A 13,468-nucleotide genomic window follows, 5' to 3' on the forward strand; every position below is an offset into this window, starting at 1 on the left:
TCAGAATTCTCTTGAATCAAAAAAAAAAAATGGACTCATGATGGCCGTTCCTACCTGCCCCAGCGACACTGCTTGGAGTGTGGCGTTGTCGGCCAAAGCTTTGGCATCCTTTGCCATCTCCCTGTTCAACTCCTTTTTGTTTTTCAGTGCCTCAATTTCAGCGGAGAGATTGATTAGACGCATCATGACTTCCATTTGCTTGTTCTCCAGCTGTGTTAACCGCTCATCCACCTGCAGAGAAATGACGCCCAAATGTTGTTTATGTCTAAAAGAAAAAAAAAAAGAAAAAAAGATGGTACAATGTGCCATACCTCAGAAGTGACGTTCCTGGTGCCGTTCAGGTTGTCCCAAGTTTCTTTAAGGGCGCTTTTTGCTTTTTCGATGGCCTTCTCAGACAGATCCAAGGCCATCTTTGTAGCATTGGCAGCATCTTTCACTACCTCAGCTCGACTCCTGCAACATGTCGAAAGGATTTTGCTGCGTTGTTAGCGTATGTGTTGGGGTGTGTAATTGTTATTTCTGTAACTAGAAAAAAACATGAAAAGCACAGGAATGGGCAAGTTTTATTAAACTGTATTAGCTTACATATTTTTGTAACAAATATGGCCTATGGCCCAGGCCACCCCCTAATTTTTTTTTAGCTTGCTTCTTCTAAAGCAAACTCTCTGCAGTCGCATAAACATTCCACAGCTCAGACAGGATCTAAGCTTGGTTAGCTCTGCAGGTGGTCACACAACCACCAACAAAGCTCTTTTGAAGCCGCTGACCGGGTGACAAAGGAATTTATGCGTCTGCCGAAGGAGTCTATTCGGGCCCCGACTTCCCGGAGCCCGAGAAAACGCCTTAAATGAATTAGAATATACAAACGACTGATCAAAGGAATGTTTATGACCTTTCTTATCAACCAGGGGGGACTCTCTGGCGTCGCCCCTCCAGGGGGCACTCCTGGAACGTCTAGATGGAGCAACAGCACCGTCAAGTGGTGAAACTTGGAACTATCCTTAGTGACAATTCATACAAGTAACCGCATTTTACACATTTATACCATGATAATTCTTGACAGACAACTGAACTACGAATGATTCATGTTATGTATTTGTGTGTATGAACTATTTCATTTGTACTCCATAAGGAATGAAAGGTAATCAATATCTTTCAGTTCAGTCAGATTAGGCTCAAGAACGACCTCACAAATTAGTTTATGATGCATTAATTACGATGTGTGCTAAACGGGTTGTGTGGGAAAACTGATTTGACAGACTGACCAAATTTAATGCCAAATTATTAATCCCTTTAATAATTTGCTGCGTGAGCGAACAGAAGGGTTTGCAACCTCCTGGAGCCGCCGCTGTGCAAGCGCACCTCCAACTGCGGGTCTTCCCCGTACGCAGGCACGCCGCGAACCGAGCTCCAACACCTGGAGTCGGACAGTTGTCCGACAGAACCAAACTCGCCGGGGAAACATCTCGCCGACCAATCAAGGGACGAGCTGCGCAACTACGTCAGCCCCCGAGCGGCTCCCTTGCTCACCTGTGGAATAGCCCCTTTTTGATTTTTCTTGCCTTTTTGAACGAACATTGACTATTTTTCCCCCTTTTCCAAAGACCTCCCATTTCTGCTCGTTCTACGCAGTATCCAAGTCGTAAGTGCACATTTGATTTTCCCCAATTCGGCATACCGCTGTGTGCAACTTACATTTGAAATATATCACAGACCTGGCAAGTTAAGTTTCTCTTTTTCCTGTTTCCTTATTCGTTCGCATTCTTTCCCTATTTTGATTAGCTTTATTTTGATCTCTTTTCTTCTGACGGTCGGATAGTTAGTTAGGCAGTGTTTTGATTCTGTAGTGTAGCAATCGTGAATAAATGCATGTTTTATTAACTCTATTCTCTATTAAGTCATCTGTGTTTCTGAGTGGATTATTATTCTTTTGTTAGTACAATGAACCACTGAATATCGAGTGTGGCGACTTTAGATTATAAATGACTGATGAAGAAAGGATTTTGGTCGTTGTTTGCTCCTGTTAACCCAAAGCAAAGCCAACGTGGTGCCCCAAGAGGTTATCGAGGTAAATACAATTTACCTCCATAACGTCCAGATTATTAATTCGTCTAAAAGATGACCCAATTATCGCTACATTTTACACAAACTTTCTTTTTTGTGTGTGTGTAATAAAATAGTAGGGCGGCACGACAGATGACTGGTTAGCACGGCCGCCTCCCAATTCTGAGGACGTGCCACCTACACCCGCCGGGTTGGGTGAGGCCCCGCTGGTCGCTCCTCTTATTTACTTCACTAGTTTTTTTTGGGGTGCGGGTGGATCGGAGTAGGGGAAAAAAAAATTTCCCTCTGCTCCGACTCACCTGCTCCCAATTTTAATGCACCACACGCACACACTTGTATATACACTGGGTGGGGCCACATTCACGGTGGCGGGGGTTGGGGGGGGTGGCGGCTTGTTTGGGGGGGGGGGGTGTAGGTGTGGGTTGTTGGGGGTCGGGGGTGTGTTCGGGGGTTTGTGGGGCCGGGGGGTGGCGGGGCCGGTGGGGCACTGTGGGTACCCGCCGGGCCTCGTTCTGCGGCCTTGGGCTCGGGGGTGTGGGCCGGGGCTGGGGCGGGGGTGTTCCGGGCGTCTGGGTTGGCTCGCCGACCGGTGTCCGCTCGGGTGGCGTGGGGGTGGCCTTGGTGCTGCCGCGGCCTGGGGGAATTCCGGGGGGGGGGGGGCGGTGCTTGCTTTGCTGGGCCGCGGTTGACGGCTTCTTTCTTTGGTGGCGGTCCTTATACATGCCAGATCCATCACACCAGCATCTACTGAAACTCAAACAGAATTCGCCTCTCCCTCCCACAGCCCGTTAAATCAGTGGGTGCTGGTGTCTGTGGATCTCACTTTGCTTTATCTATCCTTCCCTCCTTCCTCTCTTTAGTTTTTCCTCTGGTCACTTGAGATCTCCTCAATTTATTGGAAGTTTGAGGTTTCTGGGGTTGGCATAAGACGCAAACGCACACACGCACGCAAACGCACGCACGCGCACGCAAACGCACACAAAAAAAAAAAAAAAAAAGCAATGATGATAAGACGTTGAATCGGTAAGACTACCGAATGAACAATTCTGACCTCTAAAAAAGAAAAAAGAAAAAAAAGACGCTTGCAAAAGCTGCAAGGTGAGGAAGTAACAAAAATACACCCGAGGGCTACAAAACGGCGCTACACGAATAAACAAAACCAAAACATAAAACGCGCTAGAAAGCAGAAAACTAAAGGCAACGTAGTCAACACGTGAATAGCAAACACTCAAGCGTAAAGCTGAGGAAACAAAAAACTACGGAGCAGAAATGGCTCAACGCGATAATAACAAACACTCTAGCAAAAGCTGAGGAAGTAACAGAAAACTATGAATCAAAAAGACGCACGAAACAAACTGGAAACAAGAGACGAGGCTATAGATTTAACTAATATACGCGAGGTCAGAATACTGCACTAGGCGAAGGCGTTGCAAGGTCAATACTCCGACGAGGAGTGTTGGCAGTCACAGTCCTTATGAAGGCTTGATTGAGGATGGGAAACAGGTGCGGCGCAGGACACGCCCATCCCTCAATCAGAGGCTAATAGAATAAAAACAAAAACACACAGCCTGAGAGCACAATCACAACAGTACTCCCCCCTCAATGGACGCCCCCTGGCGGACCACCTGGTTTTGAGGGATGAGCTGCATGGAAGTCGTGGATGAGTGACAGATCCAGAAGCAGGGGACCCATTGCCGCTCCTCAGGCCCATAACCCTCCCAGTCGACCAGGTATTGCAAACCCCTGCCCCGCTTCCTTGAATCCAGGATGCAACGGACCGTGTAGACAGGATCGCCATCAATGATGCGGGGAGCAGGAGGAGGAGGTCCCGGAGGGTTCAGAGGGCTGGAAGACACTGGCTTAATGAGGGAGTCGTGGAAGACGGATGTACCATCATTGACGCTGGAAGACGTAGCCGCACAGAGACAGGATTGATGACCCGTTCCACCTCGAACGGCCCAAGGAAACGAGGACCCAGTTTCTTGGATCCACCAGCCAAACGAAGATCCCTGGAGGACAACCAGACTTTGTCACCTGGTTGGTAGGCGGGTTTTGCTCTGCCGGCCGCGAAAGAGCGGCTCTGGTTTCCCGCCATACCCGATGGGCCCTCAAGTGGTGCTGGCCTGAGGGAATGTCTACTGGTCCCTCCTGGGACGGAAACAAGGCCGGCTGGAAACCATTGGCCACGAAGAAGGGTGACTGACCGGTGGCTGAAGACACCAAGGTATTGTGCGCGTACTCGATCCAGGGAAGGTAGGTGACCCACGAGTTGGGCTGAAATTGACAAACACACCGCAAAGCAGCTTCAAGGTCCTGGTTAGTTCTTTCAGTCTGGCCGATAGATTGCGTGTGATAACCAGAAGAAAGACTAGCAGTAGCTCCCAATGCCTTGCAGAACCTCTTCCAAACTTGGGAGATGAATTGGGGTCTTCGGTCAGACACAATGACTTGCGTGATGCAGGCGAACAACGTGTTTGACCAGCAGCTGAGCAGTCTCCAGGGCAGAGGGAAGCTTGGCCAGCGCCACAAAGTGGGCGACTTGGAAAAGCAGTCCACAATAGTCAGGATGACCGAGGAACCATGAGAGACAGGAAGACCATTAACGAAGTCCAGGGCAATGTGGGACCAGGGACGAGCAGGCAGCGGCAGAGGGAGAAGAAGATCGGCGGGAGACTGGTGAGAGGCTTTCCCACAAGCACAGGCAGTGCAAGCACGAACGAAGTCCGCCACGTCTTGGCGCAGCTCCGGCCATCAAAACCGCCGTGCAACAAAGTCTGTAGTCCGGGAGATTCCTGGGTGGCAGGCCACACGTGACTCGTGACCCCACTTGAGAACCTCTGGGCGTAGAGCCTCAGGCACAAACAACCGGCCAGCGGGACATTCAGCCGGCACTTGCCTTCCTCGCAATGAGTCCATGACCCGGCTCTCAATCTCCCATTGGAGCGCCCCCACGAATCGATGGTTGGGAAGGATGGGCTCGGGACCAGTGGCTGCTTGGTCTGGGTCGTGGATGCGGGAGAGTGCATCCGTTTTCTTGTTCTTTCTTCCATGTCTGTAGGAAATGGTGAAGTTGTATCGGGTGAACATCATCGCCCACCTGGCTTGCCGAGGATTCATGCGTTTGACAGCACGGAGGTATTCCAGGTTGTGGTGATCCGTGTAGACCACAAACGAATCCGAGGTGCCCTAAAGCCAGTGCCTCCATTCTTGTAATGCGGTGACGATAGCGAGGAGTTCCCTGTTCCCGACGTCGTAGTTGACCTCAGCTGGGGTGAGGCGGCGGGAGTAGAAGGCACAGGGGTGGAGTACCCCGTCGACCGGCGACCACTGAGACAGCACGGCACCCACTCCTGAATCAGATGCGTCCACCTCGACCACAAAACGGAGAAGAGGGTCAGGCACAGGAGGACACGTAAATGCTCGCTTAAGAGCCACAAACGCGGATTCGGCATCGTCAGACCAACAGTAACGAAGCTTAGCGGAGGTTAGCCTAGTAAGTGGTCTAACCAGTTGGCTATAATTCCTTATAAAACGGCGGTAAAAATTTGCAAACCCTAAAAATCTCTGAAGCTGTTTGCGACTGGAGGGAAGAGGCCATTCCTGAATCGTGCGGATCTTTTCAACATCTGCCCTAATCTGGCCATCCTCCACCACATACCCCAAGAATTTCACTGAGGAGGAGTGAAATTCGCATTTCTCAGCTTTAACATACAGTCTATTAGCAAGTAGTCGCTGGAGAACCTTCCTCACATGCATACAAATTTCCTCTATGTTACGGGAAAAAATCAGAATGTCATCAAGGTACACAAAACAAAACACATTCAGCATGTCCCGTAGGACGTCGTTAACCAGGTTTTGGAATACGGCTGGTGCGTTGGTTAACCCAAACGGCATGGCAAGATATTCAAAGTGCCCTAATGTGGTCTTAAAAGCTGTCTTCCACTCATCCCCCTCACCGATACGAACCAGGTGGTAGGCGCTACGAAGATCGAGTTTGGAGAAGATCTTAGCCTTTTGTAGAGGCGCGAAAGCAGAGTCAAGAAGGGGTAGCGGGTACTTATTCTTAACAGTTAGTCGTTAAGTCGTTAAGACCCCGATAATCGATACACAGGCGAAGCGACTTATCCTTCTTATCAACGAAGAAAAACCCCGCACCCAATGGAGAGGAGGACGGACGGATCAGTCCGGCAGCAAGGGACTCTGAGATATACTCCCTGAGAGTTACTTGCTCCAACTGTGTAACCGGGAAAAGGCGTGAGCTCGGTAGGGAGCGTTCGGAACTAAATCATTCGCGCAGTCGTACGGGCGGTGTGGTGGCAGGGATTTAGCTCTATCTTTACTAAAAACCTTACAGATATCATGGTACTCCTGGGGAACGTTTTCCAGGCAAATTTCCTCCTCTTCCACCTGATGAGCAGGATGTGGAAGGAGGCCCCCATCAGCAGAGCGTAGACACTGCCCATAACAAAACACACTCCAATTTTCTAAAACGGGCAACGTCCAGTTAATTTCTGGGTTGTGGAGTTTAAGCCAAGGCAACCCCAAAACGAGTGGTGCCGAACTTTAAGGCATAACTAAGAGACTCAGGGTCTCCACGTGATTTCCCAGGAGGCGAAGAGTAACCGGGTCAGTCGAGTGAGTAACCACCCCCAAGAGGCGTCCGGGACTGTACACCCACTGTACACCCGCCGTTTCTTGGGTAACGGTATAGGCTCATAACCTAAAGCTTTGAGCACTCCGGGGTCGACAAAGTTGTCATCTGCCCCCGAGTCGACCAAAGCCACCACCCCGTTCCCCGCGGTTCCCTAAGAAACCTCCCCCGCTAATTCGAGCCTACTAATTTCCAGCCGGTCAGCCTGGGCCTCAGGCAAAACTGACTCGCAGTACTCACGCGGTTCCTTGGGGTTGGAGGCAGGGGTGGGCAGAGTCTCTTGGGCCTGGGGATGACCCATTCTGGCCCTGGGCGTGACGCGGCATGGAGTCAGCAACGGACAGATAGCCACCCGGTGGTTGAGCTGACCGCAGTAGAGGCACGCACCAGTCCTCAGGCGGCGTGCACGTTCCTCAGGTGTCAGGCGACCACCGCCAATCTGCATTGGCTCCTCTCCTCGGTTTCCCGGAGCCAGAACGAGGAGCCCAGGCGACGCTGATGCAGCAGGGCGTGTGGAGAGCTCGGCTCCTCGCTCGCGTCGCCTCTCACGGAGGCGATTGTCCAACCGAATAGCAAGAGAGATAAGCTCTTCCAAACTGTTCGTGTCATCACGAAGCGAAAGTTCATCCTTGACTTTTGAGCTGAATCCACGACGAAAAAGACAACAAAGAGCTGGCTCATTAAAGCCACTCTCCGCGGCAAGCGTGCGGAAATAAATAGAATAGTCGGCCACGGTGCCGTCTCCCTGTCCACAGTCCAACAGCCGACTCCCTGCCTCGCGCCCCCAAACGGGATGATCAAAAACGCCTCGGAACTTGGAAACAAAATCCGAACACTATGACCGGAGATCCGGCCGAGACTTGCTAATCGCCATCGCCCATGCTGCTGCCGACCAGTCAGGAGACTCATCACAAATGCAACCTTAGCACTATCGCTATCGGATAGGTCTGAGGTTGCTGATCAAAGATGATCGAGCAGTGGTGTAAAAACGGGCCACAATCAGCCGGCTCACCATCGTAACATGCAGGGAGTGAAAGAACCGGCTCCCGGAATGAAGCGGACGGGGCCGGCGGCACGCACTCCGCGGGCACCTCTGGCTCAGAACTGCCCCCCGCCGGTATCCGCTCCATCCGGGTTGCCAACTCCTCCAGCCGACGACCCAACAAGGAAACAACTCCCAGGAGTTCCGAGATGTTGGATTCCTGTTGGCTCACCCGGCGTCCCTGACGAGCCAGGGAATGTCGGACCTCTTTGTGTTCTGCGGGATCCATGGTTGGAGTATTATGTTAGGGGTTCCGGTGGAACCGGAAGGCGGATCCCAATAATGCAGAACACAGAGGGGACAATTGAACAATTTATTTGACAGGAACTAGAACAAAAAATTAGAGATAGACCGATATGCTTTTTTCAGGGCCGATACCGATTCCGATTATCGGTAGTCAAGGAGGCAGATAACCGATATTTGAAGCCGATATTCATTTGCAGTAAAAGTTAAAATGTTGGCACCAAATTTTTGAATAATGCAAACCCTAACCGTTCTTTACAATGGATTCTCACACTACACTTTTCATTTTACATCCTTCTATCTGCAATAAGACGTTGGTGGCGGGGGGAGTTAAATGTGGGGGCCAATGTGACATTACCTTTTATAGCATTTGGGATACTTGTAGTTTTATTCTATAAATGTTATATTTTTATATTTTGAAGTAATAGGAGGAACCCTGTCATTCAAAATGTGCATCAGCTGTGGCATTACTTATTACGACAGCAAAAATAAATAAAAAAATTCCATGAGAAAAACTATTCATCCCTGAACACCATACAGTTCTTGTAGACCTTATTATGATTATTGTTATTGTTACCATATAGACAGTTTTGATAAGCTGAGGATCTTAAATCGAGAACAGCAATATCATGCTACTCCTCTCTACAAGAGAACTGTCAAAAGACACTTCATCATGTAGTTTACTGCCACTTAGGATGCCCCAATCAACGCAGAAAAAGGTCGAGTAAAATAACTTGGTTATAATAATAGTAAGAATAACTTGGTTAAACAGACATTGTTGCGGTGGACCGCTGCCAGTTTCTGCTGTTTAATGTGTTTTACACTTATAGACACGTGTGTGTATATGGGCACACTATTCTCTCACTACTGTACTGTACTGTATCACTTAATGGCACAGATGTACTTGTCTAAGTAATAACTGGGCTGCAACATTGCTAATTCACATTAACAAGCACTGTCTTAGCTGTCCACATGAATAGTTACTAACACACGAGAAAGTTATACAACACACCAAACATGAGCTCATTATTCAAAGTATGATGCACGTAACGAAATTACATCACTGAACATTAATTGCAGCCGTGTACGGCCGTAGATGTTACATATTAGTGGCATCCATTGAGAGGATAATGTCCCAAATGACGGCAGACATGACATGAAAAGAGAGACAAAACGAGCAAATAAGCACACTATACTTTAGTGCACTTCTCTACTAATGCCAAACATACGGAAGAGAACACGTTCGTGTAGTTAAACGGTGTTTGAGACACTTAATTTGTTACGGAGCGGACTTTAACGAAGTGCACAACGAGCTGTCAATCAAATCGACGTCGAAGCTTAAGGCACACAATGGCAAACCAGTGTGACAAATAAACACAATATAAAGTAACTAAACGCTATTTAGTGTCACTGTGGCATCTCACTGCATAATAACCGCTATGCAACAAGTAGTGGACGTGACTCAGAATGCACTGTGTGCGTCACGAGAGGTAAATATAATGACGTTACTCTACTCTTAACATGGAACTAGACAATATAATAATGACAACTGTTAATATTTGGAACAAACATTATTTACTTAATTAAGTGAAAATGTGTGTGATTCCCTCCCCGAGTAGTTCAAGTAGCGAATTAGCTACTGGGTGTTAGCCTACATGCTAAGCTGAACACACCACTGTTAGCTAGCGGGGATTCAATGCAAGGCAATGCAGCTCCATTCATATAGTGCATTTAATACACAACATAATTCAATGTGTTTAGCTTATCATGGTGAAACGATCGGCGGAGTCTCTTCTCTTTTAACTTACCTTCGAAGCATGTGTCTCGCGTTGTGTCCGTGGGTGCGTGTGTGACCGGCTACTGTGATACACGGCATACACTACTGATTGGTTCTGGCTCTTGCACGGCTAACCAATCAAATGCTGCTATGGGCGTTACATTGCTGGAGTTGGACTCCATAACAGACAGAGACGCTCTGGGCTGCATTCGAAGCGAAAAGACGGAGTTTTAAAACTCCGTCTTTTCGCTTCGAAAAAAAAAAGACGGAGTTTTAAAACTCCGTCTTTTCGCTTCGAATGCAGCCCAGAGCGTCTCTGTCTGTTATGGAGTCCAACTCCAGCAATGTAACGCCCATAGCAGCATTTGATTGGTTAGCCGTGCAAGAGCCAGAACCAATCAGTAGTGTATGCCTGTATCACAGTAGCCGGTCACACACGCACCCACGGACACAACGCGACAGACACATGCTTCGAAGGTAAGTTAAAAGAGAAGAGACTCCGCCGATCGTTTCACCATGATAAGCTAAACACATTGAATTATGTTGTGTATTAAATGCACTATATGAATGGAGCTGCATTGCCTTGCATTGAATCCCCGCTAGCTAACAGTGGTGTGTTCAGCTTAGCATGTAGGCTAACACCCAGTAGCTAATTCGCTACTTGAACTACTCAGGGAGGGAATCACACACATTTTCACTTAATTAAGTAAATAATGTTTGTTACAAAGGTTCCAAATATTAACAGTTGTCATTATTATATTGTCTAGTTCCATGTTAAGAGTAGAGTAATGTCATTATATTTACCTCTCGTGACGCACACATTGCATTCTGTGGTCACGTCCACTACTTGTTGCATAGCGGTTATTATGCAGTGAGATGCCACAGTGACACTAAATAGCGTTTAGTTACTTTATATTGTGTTTATTTGTCGCACTGGTTTGCCATTGTGTGCCTTAAGCTTCGACGTCGATTTGATTGACAGCTCGTTGTGCACCTCGTTAAAGTCCGCTCCGTAACTAATTAAGTGTCTCAAACACCGTTTAACTACACGAACGTGTTCTCTTCCGTATGTTTGGCATTAGTAGAGAAGTGCACTAAAGTATAGTGTGCTTATTTGCTTGTTTTGTCTCTCTTTTCACGTCATGTCTGCTGTGAGTTGGGACATTATCCTCTCAATGGATGCCACTAATATGTAACATCTACGGCCGTAGTCGGCTGCAATTAATGTTCAGTGATGTAATTTCGTTACGTGCCTCATACTTTGAATAATGAGCTCATGTTTGGTGTGTTGTATAACTTTCTCGTGTGTTAGTAACTATTCATGTGGACAGCTAAGACAGTGCTTGTTAATGTGAATTAGCAATGTTGCAGCCCAGTTATTATTTAGACAAGTACATCTGTGCCATTAAGTGATACAGTACAGTACAGTAGTGAGAGAATAGTGGGCCCATATACACACACGTGTCTATAAGTGTAAAACACATTAAACAGCAGAAAGTGGCAGCGGTCCACCGCAACAATGTCTGTTTAACCAAGTTATTCTTACTATTATTATAACCAAGTTATTTTACTCTACCTTTTTCTGCGTTGATTGGGGCATCCTAAGTGGCACTAAACTACATGATGAAGTGTCTTTTGACAGTTCTCTTGTAGAGAGGAGTAGCATGATATTGCTGTTCTCGATTTAAGATCCTCAGCTTATCAAAACTGTCTATATGGTAACAATAACAATAATTATAATAAGGTCTACAAGAACTGTATGGTGTTCAGGGATGAATAGTTTTTCTCATGGAATTTTTTTATTTATTTTTGCTGTCGTAATAAGTAATGCCACAGCTGATGCACATTTTGAATGACAGGGTTCCTCCTATTACTTCAAAATATAAAAATATAACATTTATAGAATAAAACTACAAGTATCCCAAATGCTATAAAAGGTAATGTCACATTGGCCCCCACATTTAACTCCCCCCGCCACCAACGTCTTATTGCAGATAGAAGGATGTAAAATGAAAAGTGCAGTGTGAGAATCCATTGTAAAGAAGGGTTAGGGTTTGCGTTATTCAAAAATTTGGTGGCAACATTTTAACTTTTACTGCAAATGAATATCGGCTTCAAATATCGGTTATCTGCCTCCTTGACTACCGATAATCGGAATCGGTATCGGCCCTGAAAAAAGCATATCGGTCTATCTCTAGTTTATAGTGGACCAGAGACAAATATTTAAAAAAAATTTCTAGCATATAATATTGGAAAAATGGCTGCCAATCTTTGAGTTGCTTCCTTACTTGGCGTCATTCGCTTTTTCCAAAAGCTGCTTGGCTTCTCTGATGTGCTGCGAGGTACTGTTGATGATCCCACCGATGTTGGTGAGGTTGGAAAGACTGTTCTTGATTTGCATGATCACTGTGTCCACTGTGGTCTTGTTGACCGGCAACTGAATGGACAAGACCTGCAGGGCCACCTTCTCGACACTCTCTGGATCTGCTCCCTCCTCTGGACAGTAATAAGCAGAGGAACACACAGGAACAATAAGCTCAAAAAAAAAAAAATCTTTCTTGCACAATGTTTTGTAGAAAATAGCATAATATTGCTAACAAACTACCACCATTAAGGTAAACACAATTAACATACCAGTGAGGAAATTTCTGATCTTCTTGATGAACTCTTTGAGCTTCAAGTTTGAATTTTCAAAGTGGTCTTTGTTCTTCTGAGCTCTCTCCAGGGCGTCCATGGCCTGATTATTCACATCCTGGCTCAAAGATGCGATATCCTGGAGCTGCACATAGATAGAAAAACTAAAAAAAAAAAAAAAAAAAAACTGGGGGGACAAAAACAAAAAAAACAAAAGCGGAGAGACACGACATCACACATCCAATACCTTCTTGGCCACGTTATGCAGCTCCTCGTTCGCATCTTCGAGAGCGTTGGTGACATTCTTCGCGAGACTTAACGCAGCTAAAGAAGCGCTCACTGTCCCATTGCATCCATCCCCTCCACATACAGGGTTGCCTTGTTTGTCACGGCAACCTGCGCCCCCACATGGACTGTCTTCACAGCTGCCAGTGACACTAGCATTGCTGTGGCCCCCACACACCTGTAGGACAATGTGTGTAAATGAATTATGAGAAATGGCCACTGGGTGGCAGTTGTGTACCGTCAGCCTGGGGTGAGGCGGTAATTAAGGTTAAAAGGTTTCACCTGCTCAGGGGACAGTCTGCTTCACTCTCATTGTTTGGCACGGTAATCATGCTGCTCCGTATGTCGCTGTTGTTCGGGTCCTGATTATTCATGTAAGTTTGCTTTGATAGTTTCCATGAGTACTTTATTATGACTACTGTTATTGATGATCTGTTCACGCACTGTTTATTTGTGTAGGATGTGGATTCACCTGAAGTGATTAATTCAACCGTTTAGCACCCTTGGTTTGTGGAACGAGGTGCGTTATTTTGTCTTGAATTATTTGTTAAAGGATTGTGATGTCTGTTTTAATATTAGATTAAATGTATGTTTTATATTTTAGAAAGTGTTTATATTTTGTATTATTAAAGTTTGTAGTTAATTATGTAGCTTTGTTGAAAGTTTGATATTGACCCTTTGCTTTCTTTCTGTATTTCTGTTTCATAGTTTTCACGGTGTCTGAAAATAAAACACCCGTATGAAACTCCACCATGTGTTCTTACCCCGGGTT

General features: G+C 46.7%; 1 protein-coding gene across 5 annotated transcripts in view; it reads right to left on the reverse strand.

Annotated features, from left to right (window-relative positions):
- The window catches only part of lamb2l (laminin, beta 2-like), a 215,547-nt gene that overhangs the window by 9,105 nt on the left and 192,974 nt on the right, over positions 1 to 13,468 (reverse strand). For all 5 annotated transcript variants that reach the window (XM_077515185.1, XM_077515182.1, XM_077515183.1 and 2 more), the window contains 5 exons: positions 12,659 to 12,874; positions 12,412 to 12,556; positions 12,066 to 12,273; positions 312 to 453; positions 55 to 231 (listed from right to left, as the gene is read on the reverse strand). In XM_077515185.1, coding sequence (XP_077371311.1) covers positions 55 to 231; positions 312 to 453; positions 12,066 to 12,273; positions 12,412 to 12,556; positions 12,659 to 12,874 — 888 coding nt within the window. The remainder of the gene's footprint in view (positions 1 to 54; positions 232 to 311; positions 454 to 12,065; positions 12,274 to 12,411; positions 12,557 to 12,658; positions 12,875 to 13,468) is intronic.

Source organism: Festucalex cinctus, chromosome 2, assembly GCF_051991245.1.
Source record: "Festucalex cinctus isolate MCC-2025b chromosome 2, RoL_Fcin_1.0, whole genome shotgun sequence".
In the NCBI taxonomy this organism is placed as follows: domain Eukaryota; kingdom Metazoa; phylum Chordata; class Actinopteri; order Syngnathiformes; family Syngnathidae; genus Festucalex; species Festucalex cinctus.